Source organism: Rana temporaria, chromosome 9 (assembly GCF_905171775.1).
Source record: "Rana temporaria chromosome 9, aRanTem1.1, whole genome shotgun sequence".
NCBI lineage: Eukaryota > Metazoa > Chordata > Amphibia > Anura > Ranidae > Rana > Rana temporaria.
In genome coordinates, this window is record NC_053497.1 from 95423009 (window position 1) to 95447156 (window position 24148).

The 24148-nt window shown below is 39.0% G+C and overlaps 1 protein-coding gene across 1 annotated transcript in view; it reads left to right on the forward strand.

Annotated features, from left to right (window-relative positions):
* The window catches only part of THOC2 (THO complex 2), a 152776-nt gene that overhangs the window by 32468 nt on the left and 96160 nt on the right, over nucleotides 1–24148 (forward strand). Inside the window, exons 7-16 of the mRNA XM_040323934.1 lie at nucleotides 4027–4160; nucleotides 5425–5591; nucleotides 5690–5782; nucleotides 6650–6805; nucleotides 12150–12322; nucleotides 14192–14387; nucleotides 17722–17763; nucleotides 18024–18154; nucleotides 19932–20033; nucleotides 24018–24102. Of these exons, the coding sequence (XP_040179868.1) occupies nucleotides 4027–4160; nucleotides 5425–5591; nucleotides 5690–5782; nucleotides 6650–6805; nucleotides 12150–12322; nucleotides 14192–14387; nucleotides 17722–17763; nucleotides 18024–18154; nucleotides 19932–20033; nucleotides 24018–24102 (1279 nt within the window). The remainder of the gene's footprint in view (nucleotides 1–4026; nucleotides 4161–5424; nucleotides 5592–5689; nucleotides 5783–6649; nucleotides 6806–12149; nucleotides 12323–14191; nucleotides 14388–17721; nucleotides 17764–18023; nucleotides 18155–19931; nucleotides 20034–24017; nucleotides 24103–24148) is intronic.

Here is a 24148-nt window from a genome sequence, read left to right on the forward strand (position 1 = left end):
ATATTGAACAGTGATGTGGAGAAAAAATGTAGCGCTGAAGTGACACAGAGACAAAAATTTCTCTAAATGAATAAAAAATTGGTAGTCACTGTACTGAAACATTGATCAAGTGACAAAACAAAAACCATGAATAAATAATAGGGTGAATAAATAAACAAACAAGTGCTATGAGCAGACACAACCCAAAATAACAAAAAGTCCATGAAAAAACTTGTGAGTGAATGGATGAACAATGGAATGACCACGTGGATCCTCAAAGGCAAACAATCATTTCTTTAAATTCAATGAAGATGTGAATGCGCTTACCAGAAGGTGTGGATCTGACTGTCAGCGACAACAGATCAATAAGGCATGAACACTCTCGGGGCACAATCTGCTTGGCTTCCTCAAACTGGATCAACAGGTAGGATGAATCTTCAGTGGAGGGCCAAGGATGCATGATGTCCTGGAATGGTGTCCTGGATAATCCAAAATGGGTGGAGCCCCTTGGTGGATGGGACAAGGCAAAGATGGAAGGCTCCAAACAACATATGGGGGAGAGAAAGAAAAAACGCAGCCCCAATAGTGCAGGTCAAATATAAAGGTTTTATTGTAATAAAACCGCAGGTATACATTTAAAGTGATCACAAATGGTAAAAAGGGGCATATGAGAAATGGTGAAAACCAAGCCCTACGCGTTTCGTCCTAGAGGGACTTCAACTGGGGCATCAACCCCTCTGCCAATCCGTTAGAGCTGCCCCATGTCTGAGTTGGCTCTCCCCATCGGTTGTTGATCCCTGTAGTGGCCTTTATTAGTTAAAGCCAACACCCCCCCCCCCTGTGTGCCCCTACAACAGCTAAAAAATCTCTTCTAGCCACCAAACAGTGCACTACAGTTTTCTTTGACTTGTTTTTGAAAGGTGTTTAATTTGTTGGCATAAAGACCTAAAGTTCATAGAGTACCAAAGAGCTTGAAAGCTTGATACAGCAAAACGGAGATCTAACAGAGAAGGGGCACAGAGTAACCGGCATGGTTCTTCAAGTAATCGAAAAGAAAATAAACAACAACATTATTCACTCAATCATACATAGCACACCCCCATCCCTCCTACCTAGGGGTTTAGGGGCACCACTCTGGTCCCGTGGGGCCAGGTCACAATTGCAACCCCTGTGCCCCCTATAGTTTTGCCCCTGCAATTCAGTGTTGTGCGACGCAATAAGCTGCGTTAAAAAAAAAAGCGTGTACCACTGCAAGCTGGGTTGTGTGAACTGAACTAATGGGAGATTAGGCAGATTGCCTTGTCTCTGCCCTGGTAAAGGCTGTCCAGCACAGTCCAATGCAAATGGTGTGAACGGGCCCTTTAAAGCTAGATCAGATTAGACCATATGTCGTAAAAATGTGCATGCCAGTCATTTTATTATTTCTACAGGGAAGCAAATATCAATCTAGTTTTTCCTTTTATATGTAGGAAATGAGCCGCCATTTGGGGTATTTGTATTTTACATTGCAATGAACTGTATTTTCTGTATGTAGCTGGGGGCGATGGGTGGCCAGGATGAGAAACGCTTACGCCTGGCAGTGACTGAAGAGGGTTTACCATGTGCTGCTGTGCAGATATCTGTTTCAGCACATCCACTCTTTTTGCTTGTTAATGTAATCAGCCGGTATCTGCTGATCCAGAGCTCTGGAGACTGAGCTGAAGGGGGTCGGCCTGGTTTATGGGGCTTAAGCTTATTTCTGTTACCTCTCACGGGATATCTGTTTGATAAAAGACCAAATTATTTTTGAAAGCTTTTTTTTTTTTGCCTCATGAAAGAGCATCTTCACAGAGGCTGCTTGTAGTGCTGCGTTTTATTTTAAGAAATCTGGCTGACTTCTGGGGGTAACTTTTATCTGTATGGAACCCAGCCAATGTTAGAATTATATGACAACCTTCTGTGATTTCAGAACGTAGTGGTCATACACGAGGGTCTTATTATTATTATTATTATTTTTATAAATGTTTTTTTTATTTTTATTTCCTGCATTGTCTGCTTTCAGTCTCTAGTCTTGACTTTAGAATTACTCTGATCAGGCAGGTTTTATTCAAACAGGGATAATTGTGTGTGTGTGTGTGTGTGTGTGTGACACCTAGGGATGAAAAGTGTTATGTTTGTTTTCAACTGGAAGTTCAGACTATAATTTGGGCACAAGACGTGATCTTTCCCTTCCTTTTATGTGATAGAAATGTGGCCATCAGTGCTTTTGGAAGCACCAATGAGAAAAATGCCGATATGGAATATTAGAAAATGTCTCTTTATGGCTTGGGCACTTTGGGTTAAATGAACTTATATTTGAGATGCTATAATCTGCTTTTGTGTATTGAGGCAAAAAGGTTGTACGGTAATTTAGAATATTGTACAAAGGCTCTTTACAGCATCTGATGATCACAATAGTAGCAGGCTGCTTTTTTATTTTTTAAAATATCTTAAAGATGTAATTTTCACAAATCCCTAGTGTGTAAGAACTCTGGCAAAGCATTTGTCACATTAGTTCTTCTAGACAAATAGACTAAATATTAGAAAATCCTATTTTCTTTTTGGTCACTGTGGAAAATCTACTGGTACATAAAAACAGAATGCATTGGTTTTCAGATCTCATAAACCCTTAATAAAATAACTATTAAAATAATAAAAAATATTTAAAAATGTGATGGGTTATAACTGCTCCTTACTCTATCCATAATAATGATAATAATAAAAAAAAAAGTTTTACCTATAGTTCTCCTTTAACCTAATTTAGTTGCAAAATGTTCTTCTAGCTCTTTCTTGTTAGTACCACTTGCAATGCCAACTTTTTTGTAATTTGCGGATGCATTTAAAATGTATTGTACTAACTGATAAACTGTGGAGGGATTTAAAGGGTCACTAAAGGAAATTTTCTTTTTAGCTAAATAGCTTCCTTTACCTTACTGCAGTACTGGTTTCATGTCCTCATTGTTCGTTTTTGCTTTGAAGTAGCTGTAATTCTGCTGTGATCTCCACACTTCCTGGTTGCCTTTTTCCTTATAACCGTGGTACTGGGAGATTTTCACGGTGGTCTAAGCTGTCATTACTGTGTGTCTAAAACTCCTCAGAACCAATCAGATTCATTTTAAAAACAAAACGCTGCCCTGGATTTGTTTTTGTTCTGTGAGTCTTCCCGACTCACCTCTCACCCGGAACTTCATGTCTGTACCTTTAAAACCGAAAGTGAAACTAGAGGCACATTATATGATAGATTCAATTCAATTTTTAATCATTTTTGAAAGGAATCGGTTAACTTTTATGTCTCTATACCCTGTAAATAGTCATTTCAGCAAAACATTTTTTTTTCCTTTTAGTGACCCTTTAAGCTCCCTAAAATATCGTTAGTTGGTAAATGGTGTAAATCTGGGGTCGACAACCCGTCGATCGCAGTCCACCCATCTATCGCACGCAGGTGACAGGTGGACCGCAAACAGGTTCCTGCGCCGCTGACCCCGCCTTCTATGTGCATTATGCCTAGTGATCTTTGACTTCATCAGTGTTTGTTCAAGTACATCTCCATCTCTCGAAGGTTGCCTATCCCTGGTGTTAATAATAGTGGTGTGCAGATCTTAATTTCTAATTGTATATCTACTTTTGTATTTAGGTCTAATTTGCATTTACAGTTCATATAAACTAGCACAGCGTTGGCCATAATTTTGGATGTTGTGGTAAAATGGCGTTCCAGGAAATGTCTGCATAAGTGTCCAGGCTGAAACACTTATACTTGGGCATTTCTGGCTTAAATGCATCTGCTTCTGTTGTTTTCTGGTGTTTACAAAACAGTCCCCACAAGCAAATGTCATTTGAATGTTTTGCAATGCCCTTATAAGCTGCTCTTGCCAGATGGATGAAGGACATCATGTAAATGGTTGGCAAGAACTTTCAAGAATGGTCCTGTGAGCTGTTTATTTCTATTTTATGTGTTATGTCCGTAGGAAGACTTATTTTTTTTATTTGTATATCTGTATCTCATTTTTAATTTCATTTTTTTTTCTGCAGTTATAAGCAACAGAAATTCAATTTATTGAGAGAAGAAAACGAAGGATATGCAAAGTTGATTGCAGAGCTTGGACAAGATTTGTCTCGGAGTATAACAAGTGATTTGATCCTGGAAAATATCAAATCCCTAGTTGGTAAGACTGCTGATATGAGATTTTATTTATCTTTTCAATATCATTGTACTTGTGTAGTTTCTCATTGTGTTTTAAATTGAAATATCAAATTCAAAGGAGATCCCAATCCCAAGCCTACCTCAAATATAGACAAAATTGCTGATCTCAAGCTGCCGCCAATTTGCAAGATACCTGGTGACAAATATTGTTTCTCTTGATTTTGGAATGGTCTCTTGACCGCTTGCTCTTTTTATTTCTGCACAGCAGGGACTGTGGGAGGGTAAGAGTGGCAACATCATGTGCTTTCCCATCCCAGAACCTCTGCTGTAGAGGAGGCCCAGTGAGAGCTTAAAGGGGTTGTAAAGGTCGTTTTTATTTTCTAAATGGGTTCCTTTCAAGCTAGTGCATTGTTGGTTCACTTACCCTTTCCTTCGACTTCCCTTCTAAATGTTTTTTTTCTTTGTCTGAATTTCTCACTTCCTGTTCCTCCTCAGTAAGCTGTTGTGGCTGACTAACCCCCAGCCAGATGATGGTGGCAAGCTTTCTGAGGAGAAGCAGGAAGTGAGAAATTCAGACAAAGAAAAAAATTTTTTAGAAGGAAAAGGTTAGTGAACCAACAATGCACTAGCTTAGAGGGACCTATTTAGAAAATATAAAAATGAACCTTTAATTTCAACTTGCTGCAACTTTTTGTTATGAAATGGTGACAAAGCTTCAGTTAAATTGGCAGGTGCCTGGCAATGTTGTCACCTTACTGCAGGAAGATGACCTACAGCAAATTGAAAGTGGTATTAAAGCTTTAGGATAACATTATGGAGAGTTTATTGACTGTAGAAAAAAATGTCTACTGCCAAAAACAGCTGCTGTAAAAACGTCCAGTGTGCATGAGGCATAAGCGTTCTAGGTGAACTAATAGGAGGCCTCGCCCCCTAGATGTTTTTTTTCTTCTACCAGCTGAAATGGCTATTTAATTAATTTTTAATATTTAAAGCACACACGTCCATCTGTCCATGTCCCCAAGCATCTGTGGCCTTCTGGAGTAAGAGCAGATGATTCATGTAGCATTTGCTTCCTAGAATCCAACTGCCCCTAGCTCAGGCACACAGCCAGGAGGGTGTACCTATCTGACAAAGCCCCTTCTCCAAATGAAAGGAGAAAAATCTCACAAAGGCTCATGGGCTCTGTGGCATAATTTTTTGCCTAGGGCATAAACTAGGATACAACTGGAGACATGTCCATTATTTTTTTTAATTTTTTTTAATGTATGCAAATTTTTCTTTCTTAGGATGTTTTAACCTTGATCCAAATAGAGTATTGGATATAATCTTGGAAGTATACGAGTGCCGACCAGATTGCGATGATTTTTTTGTACCCCTAATTGAATCGTATATGGGTATGTGTGAGCCTCAGACATTATGTCACATCCTGGGATTTAAATTCAAGTTTTACCAGGTAAGGTATACAGTTTAATTCCAAATGGTTCCTCTTCTGATTCCACGCTTTTTTTTGTTATATTGCTTAAAATTGAATTCTTTCATTTGCTTTTCTAGGAACCCAGTGGAGAAACGCCTTCATCTATGTACAGAGTTGCTGCAGTTCTCTTACAGCAAAACCTCATTGATTTGGATGACCTCTATGTACACGTAGGTCTAAAACAATACAAGTATTTTTAGTATTAAGTGTTTTTTTTTAAATAAATGTAGTATTTTATTTTAAAGTGACTTTTAGGATAGTATAAAATCACCCCTTTAATTTAACTGTATAGTACTATTAAAAGACATTTCTGATTTTTTTTGCTAATTAAATTGCCTGAAATCTGACTGTACTGAGTGGATGGGTGGAGAAGTGGTATGGAGTCTGGAGAAGAGCTGCCTCAGGAGGGTGGTAACACCCCATTAATAATGACGCAATTTAAAGGGGGATGTAAATGGTGTTTGTTAAAAAAAAAAAATATATATATATATAATCTATCTTATACTTGCCTCCTGTGCAATGGTTTTGCAGTGTCCCCCGATCCTCCTGTTCTGTGATCACAAACTGCACTCCTCGCTCCTCTTCTTAATATTATAAACTTGTATAGCACAGCTGGGACACAAGCTATACAAGCTTTTTTGTTAGATAAAAATTGTCTTGTATGTTAGCTTTTGTTATGTGTGATCAGGATTGCTGCACTTGTGGTGTCGCCTTCGAGCTGGAGCTGGAAGGCGACAACACTGGTGCACCAATCCTGATTGTTGTACCTCAATGGAAATGTAACCTCTTTGTCATCTACCAGAGTTTGAATTAATGGGGACTATCACTTAAAAGCCCACTTTTTATAATATGTTTCTTTCCTAATATACATCGGGCTGGTGTCCCCAGGTATGTGTGGTATGTGTGGAATGTAGTTTACCCTTCTTTTTTTTTTTTTTTTTTTTTTTTTACTAAGCCCTCACTTTAACAAATCTTTACATATAAACTTTTTCTCCATACTCTGGAATTTTGAGGTCATTTTTTATTTATTTTTTTAGCTTCTCCCAATGGACAACAGCATTCTTGAAGAACATAAGAAAGAGGTTATGGAAGCCAAACTGATTGTCCGAAAACTTAATTTGGTAGTTCTGTCTTCTGAAAAAAATGATGAGAAAGATAAGGAAAAAGAGAAAGATGATGAAAAGGCTGAGAAGGTAAAATGCATTTTTGACATTTGCATTGTTCATTTGTTGCAGTTTTGAGACTAGTGGTGTTCTTTGAATATAGAAATGTACTCATTGCATTGCATGAGCAGAACTAAATCTGTTAGTTGTATACTTGTGTTGGACTTTAGTTTTACATGAATTGTATGCATCTACCTTTAAGTGATAATAAAACAAACATTTATTTATATTGCATCTTTCCAATTCTTGGATGCCATGACTGCATTTTTTTTTTTTTATCCCTATCTCCTCTCAAAGAGAGCACAGGTCTTGAAAGAGAAACGCACAATGGCGGTTTAATTTGACGTTTCGAAGAGGCACACGCTTGTCTTCCTCAGGATGAGCTTGTGCCTCATCGAATTAAACCACTATTGTGTGTTCATCTTTTAAGACCCGTGAGTAATGCTCTCTATTTTTTTTTTCTGCACTACAGTCTTTTTGCTGTGCACCCAGGCCCATTTTTTTATTTCTGATTTATGTGCGGTGACAACCATTGGGGATATATTTACACATGCGCGGCTGTTTGAGTTTTGGGGTGCACATCCTAATGCAATAAGCTGTGCACACCTATGGCTGGAGGTTTATATACAATCAGTATTTTATTTTTAAAATAACACGTAACAGGATATGTCCAACAGTCAATGGCAAAAGTAAAACACCGACCTCGCATGGTCGTGTAGACAAAAATAGCACGAAGAAACCGGTTGAACAAAAACATACATATAACGTCCAAGGCATTGTTGACGGGCACCGAATGTGATGCTCCGTATTTCTACTGAACCGGGGAATATTACAGGAGCCCATAGGGGGCAAGGTCAAAGAAAGAAGCTGTGAGGGTGTAAACGGTGTATATAGCATCTTGGCCTGCCCATTGACAGCCTTGTCCCTGGCGTCTGGCCAGGGGGATTGTCGTCAGAAATTTACGGAATGCATGGTCCTGTGGCCTGCGGCGGGGGTATGATGGCCTCCATCAAACAACCCCCTACCTTGCGTGCGTGCGTGCGTGCGCGCGCGCGCGCACACACACACACACACCAAAGGTACCAAAAGGCAACAATGCGCACTCACCCGGGACTACCGGTGCCCCTGTAAGGTCAGGGGCCTGGACTGGAGGTTTATAATTGCAGGCATAGCACTTAAACCAAATCATAGGGTGCATCAAAATGAGTAATGCGTATTCTTTTAGAGTTCCAACCCAGAAGCATGACGAAAGGGCAAGGGAGCAGGAGGGGAGGGAGGGTAAAATGAAGGGAGGAAAGTAGTGGCGGTATGGGGCAGGGCACAGGAGGATTTGTTAGGGAGGGCAAAGGGAAATAGGGGTGCAGAGCAGGAAGGGGAAAGGAGAAAAATAATTCCATCAAAAGGCTCAGGCAGCATCAGTTGCCACCCCAGGAGTCTATCCAAGTCATCCAAATGTTATTACATTTTTTGGGGCAGTTAGAACTTTTATAAGCCAGTTAGTACAGAGGCAGCACCACTTTGATGGCTGCACGCCAGGACGCCATAGTAGGGGGGGGGGGGGCAGGGATTTCCTTTTTTAATGAGGATTTCCCTCTGGGCAAAAAAATAATTTAGTGTCGAGGCCTAACTCTGCACCATCCATCACCCTCATAAGCAACACTTTAGGGTCCAAGTTTAGAGCCAACTCGTACATGGTATTAATACCATCCAAAATGGATTACCAAAAACGCCTTGGTGTTTAAACGAACAGAAGTATAGTGGGCTCTGTGTAAAAAAATTGGCGGAGACCATGTTTAGTGACACGTACAAAGTGTGTGTGTGCACGCGCGCGCACACGGCCCGTTAACTGGAGTACAGTACAAGATAGAGGGACTCTCCCTCTCCCTAAACTGGAGGATAAATGTCAGTTGGGATTATGTGGTGGTCCTTTGGCCAACAGAATAATGTCCAATCATGTGAAGGAAACTTCTTTACCATGCATGTATATGTTTCCTTTGCAAAGTGATCATTTTCTCGTCTGCTTTGCTAGGTCCAGCACATTATCTTTTCTAATAGTAATTGTACTGAATTACATTCTCAAGCTTTCTTTTGTTTTTTTTATTGTAGTGTATTTTTTAACACAAGTTCTATTTTACATTTATAAAACTGTCTCCCGTGCCCCAATTTGAACTTTACTAATTGCTTTGAGTGCTGTATATTGTGAGTGTTATTCTGATGTTTTTTTCTTTTTAGTTCTCTCTTTTTTTTATATTTTTTTATTGGATTGTGTGAAATGATTTCATGGTTTGTTTAGTTTAGTGCCGTGAATGTAAATAAAATTGCAGAACTATACTCGAGAGGCAGCACAAATGAGTAGAACCAAAATCCTAATTCATATTTTATTGTTGAATGAAGCATAATTTGATTATATGCTCACTGGTAAAATTATTAACTCACAAAGAGAGTTCATTATTTCTAAACATGCCAGGGTATTTGCTACTTGGTTTTGGAATTTGATGTCTATTTCATTCGATAGTTATTTTAAGTAGTTAAACTTTTTTGCCTGCATTTTTTTTTTACTCTTTTGTTATCAAAATATTTTTTTTAATTTTGTTTGCCTAATCAATAGAGGGTAAACCAAATGTTTCTTCCTTGAACAAGCTTAAAGGGGTTGTAAAGGTTATTTTTTTTTTTTTTTTTTTTTTCCTAAATAGCTTCCTTTATCTTGGTGCAGTCCTCCTTCACTTACCTCATCCTTAATTTTTGCTCTTAAAGCAGAGTTCCACCCACAATTTCACTTTTTAAATATAAATACCCCTGTAATACACAAGCTTAATGTATTCTAGTAAAGTTAGTCTGTAAACTAAGGTCCGTTTTGTTAGGCTGTTACAGCATTTAAATAGTTTATAATCTAGAAATAGACCGTGGCCATCTTAAGTGTGGGCATCATGAAGCCAGACTGTATGACTTCCTGGATTTCAGCTTTGCATATCTAGCACATGCTCAGTGCACAAGCAATGTAATAGGTTTCAGTCAGGTTTGCAAGGACTACTGGGAAACATGATGCCTATCCCAGAAACCCTTGCAAATAGCCTAGGCAAATAAGGAGGAGGAAGTGATGAAGGACTACAAAATAAAGGTTTTTACAAGCAACAAATTAAATTAAAAATTGTCCATTCTGAACACTATGAGATTAGAGCGATCAGCACAGACAAACATAAAAAAATGGGTGGAACTCCACTTTAAATGTCCTTATTTCTTCTGAGAAATCCTCACTTCCTGTTCTTCTGTCTGTAACTCCACAAAGTAATGCAAGGCTTTCTCCCTGGTGTGGAGTGTCGTGCTTGCTCCCTCCCTTGGACTACAGGAGAGTCAGGACGCTCTCTGCGTTGTCGATAGAGAAAGGAGCGATGTGTTAGTGGGCATCCTGACTCTCCTGTAGTCCAAGGGAGGGGGTGAGCACGACACTCCACGCCAGGGAGAAAGCCTCGCATTACGGTGTGTAGTTACAGACAGAAGAACAGGAAGTGAGGATTTCTCAGAAAAAATAAGGACATTTAAAAGCAAAATTGAAGGAGGACTGCACTAAGGTAAAGGAAGCTATTTAGATAAAAATAAATTTGAACCTTTACAACCCCCTTTAAAAGAAGTCCATTACACCACCACCTCCTTTCACCCACAGTACAGAGTGCATGTAGTCCTTTGTCCCATTTTAATGGTGCTTCGCATTCAGAGATTCACATATGGAAGGCTGTAGTAGTTCTTAAAGTGACACTGTCACTAAAATAAAATGGGTATAAAGCTCTATTTATTTTCATTATCCTTTCCAAGTTTGAAATGAAGTTCAGTGGAGCAGGACATTCTGATGTGGACTGCGAGCAGGCAGATGGGTTTCTTTTATTCTAGAAGAGAGTGCAGAGACTGTCTTGGGCAATATAGAGCCTGCCTGCTTGCAGTTTTTTAAATAAAGACTTTAGTTCAGCTCTAAGCCCTTGTTCACATTGGATCGACTTGTCATGCGATTTGCATGGTTAGATCGCATGACACATTGCTGGAAATTGCACTGTTCAAATCGTTGTGATGCAAACTTTGCAGTGATTTGAAAAAGTTCTTGTACTACTTTTGGCGATTCTCAGTGCCACTTGCATAGAAATCTGTGCATGAAGCCACACAGATGTCTAACAAGTTGCACCTGAAGTCATATTGACATGGTGCTATGAAACTGCGATTTCAGATGAAGATGCACAATTTCAAAGCTTAAGGAGGTTCCATCAAAAAAACAATTTTGCTTTAAACTGTAACTTGCGACAAAAAAAGAAACATTTTTTTTTTTTTTTTTTACTCATCTTGAAATGCCTGTTGCTATGCGGTCCCACAAAATCTGCCTTTGAATCCGCCTAGGATTCTGACATCATCTCCCTCTAATGCTCCTGGGAAATGTGTGTCATCATTTCCCAGGATGCAGTGCGCTGTCCAATTATCACTCCCCATTCAAGACTTCCAGGAAGTAAGTGCCTGTAGGCTTCACATTGCCCACAAGCAAAATGACAACGGTGTAGATATAGTTTTATAAACTATCTTTTTTGAATATCTATGCGGATCGGCGGCGGATTGTAAAATAGTAAGTGACCAGATTTATATTATAAAAACGCAGGATGAAAGGACAATACATTTAAAAAATGCTAATTGTGGTTGGAACTCCGCTTTAAGTCGGTGTGAACTAGGGCTAAATGTTGAGCCATTCTAAAGGGTAAAGCACTGACTATACCACGTAGTGTTGGAGCAGGCCCTTTTCTTCCCTTTTCCTTAACACATGTTCACAAATGTGTGAGCAACCATCTTGGAGGTAAATGAGCTTACAGGTAGACAGACATACAGTATTTGATTAAACAGAGTATATTGGAGAATTGACCAGAATGTAAGCAGATTCTGTAATGGCTGCTGCAGATGGACGGACCTTAAAACGAAGGTGCACAGAACCTGGAAACTCTGCAGTCCTAATAAGATTAGAATAAGTATGTTGTATAAGAGGAAACCAATGGATCATCAAGAACACCTCCAAGTTGTCCAAAACTGGTTAAGAATATGTAATGCTTCTGCTCCGGATATTATTTATGCTTTTTTTTTTTTTTTTTTTTTTTTTATTCCCAAAACTGCTCGATCTCAAATTTAATTATTGCTGAGTAATTGGTTAGTGCATTGCTACACGACACCTCAATGAAAATGTTGTAATGGGGATGTTTGTATTATGTTAATAGGTTTTCGCAGCCCCTTGTGGCTTTTTAATGAGACCTCGCTTTGAAATCGTAAATCTGATAATATGGAATTTTTACATGTACTATAACATGCTACATACAGTAATAAAATATTTAGTCACCGATATACTTGTTTGCAGGCTACTGACAACCAGAAGCTTGGTTTACTGGAAGCTCTACTGAAAATTGGAGACTGGCAGCACGCTCAAAACATAATGGATCAGATGCCCCCTTTTTATGCCACCTCCCATAAATCTATTGCAATAGCACTGTGTCACCTTATTCATATAACTATTGAGCCTCTCTATCGAAGGTAAGTTACATTTTAAATTAAAAATACATTTTGATCTTTTAATAGACCCGTGTGTTTTACACTTTGGGAGATCTCGCCTTTAAACAGAGGCTGATATGAAGTGTTATTTCTCATTTATACCTAGGTAGCAATATCTCTGAAAAATTGGCGCTTTCCAGGAAAGTGTTTATTTTTTTTTATTTATTTTTTTAGTGCAGCAAATTTTACCACCCTTTCTAAATATTTCACAGGTTGTCCAAATATTAGTAATGTAGTTGTGATGGCAGCTTCTGGCTGCTGTTGACAAGCCTAGCCATCTATGGAGTGTTTAAAGATCACTTCACATATAGATATTTTTTTTTTGTTGTTTTTACATTGGCCTAAACTTGAAGCCCCACCCCACATTTGTAACTTCCTTTTTGGTCCACAATCTGCCGAATGGACTAAATGAAGAAATTGAACTGCACACCATAACATGAGAAGAAATAATATTAATAATAATAATTAATCTAATAGAGGGCATTCTATTATGAGACTTGGCAATCGGGTGAGGCGATCTAGCTGGCACTAGCCTATCTGGAGCATTGCCATGCCTCATCTAGTAGTAGTTGGTATCCATATACAATGGTACTTATAGGTTTTTTTAAATCTATTTTTTATATTTTATTTATTTTCTATTTTATTTTCGTCAATCGGTAAGGTAGGTTCACTACTGTGTGTGTTTTTGTTATACACACAAGTATATACATAATTCTTTACTGAAAAACGTGAATGCAAAATACCACTAATGACAGGATGAGACCCCTCACTGTACAGTCTGTTTCCACCCTGCAAATCTGGACACATGTATATACATATGCCTGGAATCAGTGACATGTGGTATATTCCTACATATAAGGCCAGCCACTATATGTTGAAGCCATTCATCCTTACCAAGTGGTTATATATATATATATATATATATATATATATATATATATATATATATATATATATATATATATATATATATATATATATATATATATATATATATTATAATGTTTTGATTAGCTTTTATTTGTATTGATGGCTGGGTACAATCCTGGAGGTATGGGCTTGGCTGAGGGGTGTGTGGGGGTGGGGTCCCGGATGTGTACCTCCTACGTTGTGGGAGGGGTGTCCCTTCAGCACATGCCCACACACTTATGTCTGTATGTATAAATTGGCACAAGTCCCACGGTGAGGGAACACTGCAGACCACCAAGCTCTGAAGAAAGGGGTACCCCGAAACGCGTCAGCCCTAACCACGGTCATAGATCGAAGCAAGTATCGTGTTCTGCCGATGGTGTTGGACTTCTGCTATATTGTCTTTCAAGGCCTGCTTTTAAAACTCCACTTGTGAGTATAATGATTTGTTTTAACAATTTTAATAAAACTCATTTATCAGTATCGCACTAGGTCGGTGCGCCCTCCGTTCTCTTTTTTTCTTTTTTAGTCTCGTGAATTCCCACGATTCTGAGGAGGGCTGCAAGACTCTGCAAGATACTTTTTAATTGAATTTTACCATCTCTTAAACATCTTCCAAAAATACCGGAGCGCAGGAGATTTGTCTTTGTTTAAAAATAATTGGGAACATGGCGAGCCAACTATACGACTAAATACTTTTTATTTTTTTTTAACCATTTTACCCATATTTGCTAAAGATGACTTCCACTTGGCAGAGTTAACGTGATTAGGATGTGGCAAGAAGTTTGTTTTCATATCTGCCTCTAACTTGACTTTTATGGCCATGTTCTTCCAGGTCATACACATTTTTTTTTTTTTATGTTTTTTGGTACGTTTAAATGTTCACAAATAAACAAAATGAAATGGCGTTGTTTTTAACGAGCTTATGCCTTTGTTTTCTAGAGTGGGAGTGCCGAAAGGTGCCAAGGGATCTCGGTTGTCCCCTTTGCACAGTCCAAAAGCACCAAAACCAGTAGAGTGCTTTGAGGATTTAAGAAGGGATGTATTCAACATGCTCTGTTTTCTTGGCCCACATCTATCACATGATCCTATTTTGCTGGCCAAAATTGTTAGACTGGGCAAAGCTTTAATGAAAGAGGTTTGTATTTTTATTTTTTTCTTAAACTATTTACGTAGAGCATAAAAATAGATGTCTTTTGTGTCTTTTATAGAGTCTCTGTTGCAGTAAGCACATATGCACAAACACTTAAACATACACCTTATTCCCAGTGTGCCTAATGCTGTGATATTGGGATATGCTTCTTCAGTAGGATTTGTGATGTCTTGTTCCATCTGTTCAGTGGCTCAATGCACTGTATATTGTTAATGACTTTCATGTGGCTGACGAGGGAGTTCTTCTTACAATGCTGAAGCACTCTCTTTATTAGAGCAGTTCTTGTTTCAGCTTCTGATGCTTACTAGAATATGTTCACAATCCCTATTTTTTTTAGATTAGCTGTGGACTTCATCATTAGGTAGTTGACTTTGTTTTTTGATAATGGTTTTCTATGTATGTTCTTGATTAAAGCTTGGTGTAAAGCATCTTATTTTTAAAAGTAAGTAGCCCCCTCCAATTAGTTGTTATACTTAAATTCTTAAAGCGACCCTTGCCTTTGCCCTGCAAGGATTACGTAAAAGGGTCCCTTAACTGCATGAGCAATGAAAAGATTAATGGAAAGTCAATATCTTTATTGTACAATACTGGACACACCATATGATATCGCTCCATACCTTCAGATGAATGGATCCTGGCAAACTTTTAAGGACACGCCTCCAAGGTTGCCTCCCCTATAACCCTATACCACTCTGAGTCCTCATCTAGTGTCTGTAGGTGATGGGCCGCTTTTCCTTTCCAGAGAAATCAACTTGACTGCTTTTTATTTTCTCTGAAGAATTCTTTAGGAAAACACTAAATCAACCTCGCGGTCAACAGAAGCCGTGTATCCGGATCAGCGCAACCTTGGTACCTGGACCCGTACTGTGGGGACAACCTGTAATGTTGCTTTGAGCACCAAATCTTGCTTTGGGCGCTTACCATGCACTGGGTGCAGAATGCTGTTGGCTGCAGGATTCTGTACAGATCTAAGACCGCGGTCCATCACAGTGGTACCCAGTCTGAATACTCCTTTGGGGGGGTATAACCACCATGATGGGCAAAGCATTGACTTTAATTAAAGTCCAGCATCACGAACAGTTTAAACAGAGTCATCCTGGATATTTGACTGTTAATTTGTAAACCTGAGCTTTGTATGTATGTATTTGGTGAGGCACTTGACAATATTATTAAAGGGTGACTCCACTGTCGTAAGGGGGGAAAAGATAAAAAAACGTATACAGCGTATACAATTGCAAGTCCTAGTCCTTTTTTGATTTCATGTTAAAAATTACCTTTCATTTTCGATCTACATTGTTGCAATGCTCTGTAATGCAGTACGACTACCTGGAGGATTTTTGTACACAGATGGTGTACAAACCCCCCCTGCCCAATATGTCATTTCCAAATTGTGCGATTTGGCTTACTGATTTTTCCCAGAAGTCTGCACTAAAATACAAATCTGATCTTGAACATCCTCTGCAACAAAAATGTCTGGATGACCATGTCCTGAATTCGCCCCTTTTCAACTCTTTGTGAATGTCCCAAAAGGCAATTTAGCTGCTTCAGTCCTTTGGCTGGGTGATCAGCTTAGAAAAATTGCTTTTGCATCTTTCCATGCACCTAGAGTATCTGGATCTATATCTAGATGCATCTTGGGCAAATTTTTTTTTTTTGCAAAATAGAAAGTTCTTTCTTTTAAGAGCACATACTAAGCAAATTAGATTCAAGAGATAACCCACACTGAGTAACGTCATGACTTCTAGTCTAATGCCGTCCTTTTTGGATTGAGCAGTACCCTTTACCTAATTCCATTCAAGAGCTCTGCAAGTGAACATTCTGAGTGGAAAACGTTTGCTCCTTCCCATGCTTCTTTTGCCCCAAACAAGGAAATCCTTGTCCTGGTGGATCACCACCTAAACTCTGACAGTGGGAAAATTCTTATCCTACAGTTCAAATGTTCTTACAACGGACACAAGTCTGTCAGGCTATCAGGAGTCTTCCAATCCTTGCTATACAAAAACACCTGGTGTAAGCACAGTTAGTTAATTCTATACCAGGAATTGCTCTGTACATGGCCTTCCTGCAAACAGGTCTTGGACAGAATCTAGCTCTCAGCATCCTAAAAGGGCAAGTTTCAGCCTTATTATTTCCCAAAGGCACCTGGCTTCACTTTCCTTCCCTGCTCTTGCTGCTAGCAATAATCACTTGGTGTTCTCCTGGCCCCCCCATATAGTGTAAATGGCCTGTTTTGTTTATGCGGCTTCAATAACTAGGTGCTGCGTGTGTGCAATTGTATGGCTGCACAGACCTAGCCGGTGCTCATGCAAATTACTGAAGGCCCCCCCCCCCCTTAACCTCTTCACCCCCCCAAGCCTTTTTTTTTTTTACACTTGTTTATGGCAGGAGGTGGGTGAGCACCTCTCCTGCCGCTGATAAGTGATCCGCCGCAGAGACCACGTTAATCTTAAAGAGAAACGCATGGTGTTTCCCGAAAAGTGCCGGGGTTATGGCAGCTAGCTGTTCTCGGAGTGGAATATTTGAGTCACTCCAACATTTCGGGTAGTGCATGTATATCAAATTCAATGTTCGGAATAGGTTTTAAGGGAGAGGCTCCTTGTCTAAGAGTAAATTGGAGTTCTGTGTATTCTGGTAAGTATAGCCCAAGAATCAGTCAGGGAACTTTTGTTTCTGTTATGGGGAAGGAAGGAAGGGCATGGGAACAATGGGGTACAGGGGGAAGTGTAGGTGTGCAGTTAGGTGTCAGTAGTAATTATACCTGGAAGTGTGCTGTATCCTAAGGATTTGTCTGCCATCCCTTACCTCCATGTTTTGTCCTGTAGAGGGGGACTTAGGCATTGAATATTTCCAGAAGTGTTGGTGAAGGAAAATTCAGCAAGCTTGTATTTTACAGTTAAGTTTGGTTGTATGAGTAATGGGACAGGTGAGCGTTTAATGCTTTTCTTTGCAGTGTGTGTATGTGCACGCACTTTTTTTTTTTTAACTAATGGAAAGTATGTCTTTGTGGGGAAACTTGTTTACTTTTGGCATTGTGTGAAGCTAAATCCATGCAATTTAATCTACTTTCCAATTGTGACCCTTTCCTTTTATTCCTAACGTTCATGCTCGTTGGAAACTCCAGTGTAGTTCTTATAATTGATTATCTTTTCATATCCTCCTGTGAGCTGTACGTGTGCCTATTTCTCAGTGCATAGATAATTGTGTTTGTTTAGTTGGTGGAAAATTCTATCATTTGTAGTATTTCATCATGCATTTAGTCCATCTAGTTAAGAGAAGCTGCAAACCTTGTAATTTGTTTGGTATGGCTTTTTGTTTCCAGTTTCAATCTGATGCAGGAAGAGGAGAAGATAAAGAAAAAATGGTAAGTGTACTGTTTTGGAAAATGGAGGGAAATAACAAGTGGTCCGAAAGGCTATTTTTATTGAAGGATGATTGCATCACAAAAAGAGGGTGCACCTATTTCAGAGTAATGCAGGAGGACCCCTTTGTCATTCATGCGATACGTGCATATAGTGACACAGGGTAGAGACTTGTTTTTGTGTGTGTGTGTGTGTGTGTGTGACGTTATCAATGGTGCACTGCATTTATTATTTCACTGCTGACAACTTATTTCCCTTTTAGGAGATTTTATTTAGCTGTCTGCTAAGCATTACAGACCAGGTGTTACTTCCATCATTGTCATTAATGGACTCAAATGCATGCATGTCTGAAGAACTCTGGGGCATGATGAAAACTTTTCCATACCTATACAGGTAAGCTTGCATGAAAGACTAACACATCTGTCTTTATCATTTAGTATAAATGTTATTATAGAAGCCCACACTGAGAGAAATAGCTGCCATTGCCATCTTTATTTGAATTTTTTGAGTTGCTTTCTCAGAACAAGGATGTAGTGCGTGAAGTCAGAATGCTTTTTATTGGTATTTGTTTCAAGCCATCTTGGTGAAAGCCAAAGAAAGCTAGCACTGGCAGGAGAAGAGAATGGCACTGATATTGGAGACTTCTATCCTGGAGATTGGCTGATGTCCTATATTCCGTGTGCTTTCAGGGGCTCCTTGTGTGCATTAAAATCAGTTGGAAAATTTACACTTTATTTTACAGGATGTAAGGTGTGTGCAGCCTAATGTTCAGTAATGATTGTTAGAGTAAGGTGTTCATGAGTGAGCAACTACTACTAGAATGCCTTATTGGAAAGCCCAGATTTTTTTGTATTACCAGCTTTGGAGCAAATTCACTTGTAAATATGTCTAAAAAGAGAGGCGACCGGAGTCTCAAAAAGAATAAATACAAATGTCCAGACACCAATATAGCTTCCGTTTAAAAAAAATTAGTGCATTTATTTTTGATAACCTGCTTATTCTTGGCCATCTGGCGTCACTGCAGAATGTCATCTTAAAAGCCAGTAGAACAGGATCAACCTGCAGGAGGTATGGCAGGAAGGTCATAAAACGAAACCCCATCTCTGGGGTAAAGGGTCAGTGCAGAACACCCTGCAGTGGTTAATGGAAGGGAAGGGGTTGTATTTTGCATTCAATCGCCCTCAAGAAGTCCTAACAAGCTGAAAAGGTTTGTCTTTTAAAGGGATTGTAAAGGTATAATTTTTTTCCCCTAAAGAGCTTCATTTACCTTAGTGCAGTCCTCCTTCGCTTACCTCATCCTTCGATTTTGCTTTTAAATGTCCTTATTTCTTCTGAGAAATCCTCACTTCCTGTTCTTCTGTCTGTAACTCCACACAGTAATGCAAGGCTTTCTCCCTGGTGTGGAGTGTTGTGCTCGCCCCTCCCTTGGACTACAGGAGAGTCAGGATGCCCACTAACACACAGCTACTTTCTCTATCTGCAACGTAGATAGCGTCCTCACTTTTCTGTAGTCCAAGGGAGGAGGCGAGCAATGACATTCCACACCAGGGAGAAAGCCTTGCATTACTGTGTGGAGTTACAGACAGAAGAACAGGAAGTGAGGATTGCTCAGAAGAAATAAGGACATTTAAAAGCAAAATCGAAGGATGAGGTAAGTGAAGGAGGACTGCACTAAGGTAAAGGAAGCTATTTAGGGAAAATAAATTGTACCTTTACAACCCCTTTTAATATGTCTTTTGTTGGCTAAAAAGTCAGTCAAGATAAAGTATTTAAACGGGCAGACTGTGTAACATATATCATATTTTACTCTTTAATTCTAATTTAGTTTGTAACATAATATAGATTTACACACATATTTGTGATTTATTTTCCTTTCATTGTAGTGAAATAAAACCTTTTTGCTTCTTTTAGCATTGTTGTTTTTGTTACCAACGACTGCTTTTGCAGATTAGCTTGGTTCAAAGACAGACAAAATAAGTATTTCAGCTAGTACTTATTTAATGTTTTTTCAGTACCTACAGTATATATGAAACCAGAGTGTGGAAAACATGATCTTCCTTTTTAACATGTATTTTATGAAGTACTTTTCTACTCCATCATAGAGCTGTCTTCAATTTCACCAAATATTGCCTTGTCTTTAATATAGATTTATCTTTGTTTTATAATTTAGGTATCGTCTGTATGGGCAGTGGAAGAATGAAACGTACAACAGTCACCCATTACTTGTCAGAGTTAAAGCACAAACAATTGAAAGGGCCAAATATATTATGAAGTAAGTATAACTTTTTTCAGTTGGTTTTTGAAGTGTTTTTATTTTCAGCTGAGTAGCTAAAGTGTAGTGTCGTTTGCCGAACCGTGAACCTGTTCATTGTTCGGAAACTTAAAAGAAGGCATCTGCTCTGTTGGATCTTAAAGCTCTGAATGTGTTTGAGCCCAGAAATTCTACATGGAATTAATCATGTCTGTAATTGTCTACCTTGACCAGGGAGACTTTCTGGCTTCTCCTGGACATAAACTAGTATGTCACCATTTTCCTATCAAATCATTGTTCTCTTTGGGGCCCCAGCATGTCTTTTCTCTTTGTATGTTCACCAAGCTGCTGTCCTTGGTATTATTACTGATGAACTTTCATGGCATCTTTATTGTGGGATACTCGGACAACCTCCTGTTGAGGAAATAGTCAGCACAGGCTCTGCCAGACAATGTGGTTTTGACTTCCCAAGCGTGCCAGCAGTTTATTTGGATCCGATTCATTGTTTGGTATATCGAGGTCTAGTTCTGGACAGGGCTTACTTGAGTTTCTTTCACTGGAGAAACTTCAGACTCTTCAATTTTTTTTATTTGAATTCTCCAGTCCAGGAGGAGTCTTTATCTTGGTGGTAGCCTCCCGCTCCCATATATCCAGCTTCACTCCGAACCTGTTCGATGCATCAATCCATCATTGTGGGAGAAGTCGGTTAGGTCCCTGGACAGACAAATGTATTTGACACCAAGGACCGAGTTGTCTATAGTTTAGTGTTTTAAGAATCTGACTCTAAAGTCATTCCTTATGTTTTCTCGACTTTTGTGAGCATCCTCACTGTTAATAGCAGCCTGTCGTGGTGGGGAGAAATTCTGGTTGCCCTGTCATGCAGCAGAATTGGTTGTTGGAGGATTCGAAGTGTGTTTTTTGTGTGGTTATTATCCCCAAATATGACATGTGTTGGTAGTAGTAATTGAAAATAGATAGTAAGGGTTTACGGAGAAAAGTAATAGTCTCAGCATTTTTTGTGTGTGTGTGTGTGTGTGTGTGTGTGTGTGTGCGTGCGTGCGTGCGTGCGCGTGTGCTTTTTACTGTTTAGCAAAGTTCAGTAAAATATATATCTGAGGTAGATATTTATAAGCCATCATCTTGCATTTAGTCTTTTTAAAGACTCTGAAATAAGCACATTATTCATTCCTTGAACTGAATGGTTGTTGGTGTGGACAATAGTTTGCACACAGAATAAAAAGTTTGAAGCGCATGTCTATCCAAAACTAAGAAAAAAACATTTTGGGTTGGAGTGGGGAAGAAGCGGAACCCATGCCTGGTTTGTACTGCTAGCGAGAGCTGTATTGGCAAGCTCTCACCTCACGGCCTGTCCTGCTGACAAAGCATCACCAGAAAGGAAACCAGGGCAAATCTCCAACTTGCACTCACTCGCCCCCTTTAGGTTTACTAGGGAAAGGCTAGAACTGCTGTCTGATTTTAATTGAGGTCTGTGTCCCTTTTTTGCAAATATTCTCATCTTGCCTGTCTAGTGAAACCATTGTCAGTGGGGTAAAATCTCTCTAACAGAGCCCCAGATGACTGTAAAAAACTCACAGGGCTTCCAGGTCTTCCTCACTCTATCCAGTATAAGAAAATGTATCTGAAGTGTACTGTACACAACAGATCAATAGCATTTATAGGCTCGTACCCCTCTAGGACGGCTCCCCTATCACCTTACTTTACTCTGTGAGTCCTTATTTATTTTTTCTTGAAGTGCCAAGAAAGTAAAATGTGGTAAATTGTTTGTAGCAAAGGAAATGTATAACGTGATCAGGACTGTAAGCTTTCCATTTAATTTAGTGCGCTTTAAAAAAAAAAAAAAGCGCGTCAAATTCCACATTTTAAAGGAGATGTAAGCGAGCCCTAAAAGTTGGATGTGTTGGCAGCACATGGGAGAGCTGAATCGCTGATCTCACAAAGTTTTGGGGGCCCTGCAGGCCGATACTGCTCCTGCACAGTGCTTCAGTCAACAACCATGCTCGGGGAGCAAGAGCATTCTGGTTGGAGCACACTGCAGGGGGATTGTCTGGTTACTGGAGACCCGGACCGCTGTGTTCTGTGTTAGAATAGGAGTCTGACTCTCCAGTGTGCTGCTGACGCAGGCAACTTTTATAGTTCAAAACGCATACATAGAAGAATTTTTTCTTTTTCTATTCATCCAGGCTGGTAACTGAGGCCTCAATTAGGCTTTGATTATACGTCCCTCAGTATGTCTTTAGGATATTTCTAATTTTATTTCATGAAGTGTCCTTTTAAAGACTATTACGATTTCACAGTTTTTAATGATTTAATGTATGGAAGATGGATTTATTTTAGTGGACCCCTAATCAAACATTCATAGTCGGACTTATTCAGTAAGGCAAAATACAAAGCTCAATGACCCATTGCATCCTGTCGCAGCTCATATTTCTGGAAACTGACCTCTTGTAAACCTGTCACAATCTTGAACATTTCAGACTGAGCCTATAATGAATGAATACATAAATAAATTGGATTACCTTCAGTGAAAACTTGACGTTTTCACTATCGGGAGCTGAAATATTTTGCCTACTCCATTTTTCCTGGTGAATGTTGGTTCTATAACAATCAAGTACAGCTATATAATGGAGTCTTGCTTACTATGTTATCTAGATTTGTGGTCTTCCTCCTAGTAGCCTCTTTTCATATAGGCTTCTTGGCTAGCTCTGAATAATGTGCTAAGTGTCATTTTCTTGTTTTGTTTTCAGCTTTGTTCTGAAACCTGCATTAACCTAGTGTTGGACATAAAATTTCAAAACTCGTACCCTATGGACATTTGTGTTAACTTTTAGCTTTGTGTTGTCACACAGAACTACCTAATGGGTGCTGTGTTATTGTGCTGGTTACAACACTGACACTGGAATGGAAAGTGAGGGGACCTCTCTCCCCAGGGACAATAAAAATCTGACTGATTCCAGTCTTTCCCCCCTGTAACCAGGGTTACACTTAGTGTTTGCAAGGCTTACCTATATACTGTAAATATCTCCTAAATGTGTGCCGTTTAGGAGATATTTACCTAATAATCTATCAATGATGTCATCGGCGCATGCGCTGTGAATTAACGGCCCTTCTTCCTGAGAGAGTGCCATGATGTTTGGGAGTGACATCACATGGCTCCAGCCAGTCACAGAACCAGAGTTTGTGTCCCCGGAAGGAAGAAAGGCAAAGATGGATGGGGCCACCATCAAGGACAGTGCGGGCTTCGTTTGTAGGCAAGTGCCACATAATAGGCAAGTATGTGACGCATACTTGCCTATTATGCTTTGTTTGCAGGGAACAAAAGCGGAAATAAAACCCATTAGGGTTTACGTCCTCTTTAGAAATCTTTAATACAGGGGTGATTTAGTAGAAACAATTTGACTTTTATTTAGCAATTTATAATTCTTTTGAAGAGGGTCCTTTGAAACATCAATAAATATGTGTCCTACTGCAGTACTGTTATTACTGAGGCAGAAATTGTCCCCTTATAAGAGAGTTATAGACTTGAGACTACATCAGCTGAAAACGCTTTTAAAGGCTGCACTAAAAAAATCTAATGGCTTCTATGGCACACTGGTATGAACCAATTATTTTTTCTCTTCATGAGATCTTTAGCTCCTTCATTAAACACCAGTCTCATTAGGAACAGTGTTAGTAGTTACAGAAAAGTGCTAATTTTCTAACTCTAGTACATTCAGAGGCAATTGACAAAAAATATTTTTATTACCTTAAAATGTTAAGTGAAGCTTTTGCTGTTATGACAAGCTATTCCTTAGTTGTGTTTTTGTATGATCTATGAATTTGCCCTTTTTTATGATATTTTTTCTTACAAAATATTTTCATGTTATAAAAATAATATTCTCCATTTATTTATATATTACAATTTTACAGCCAATTTAAACTGTTCATAGTGCTTTTAAAACATTGTAATAAAGAGATAACTTTTTTTTTTTTTTTATTTGAATACAGACGTCTAACAAAAGAAAATGTGAAGCCATCGGGACGGCAGATTGGAAAACTAAGCCATAGCAATCCAACAATTTTGTTTGACTACGTATGTTAATAATTCACAATTGCTAAATTGAATCGTTTGCACAGTT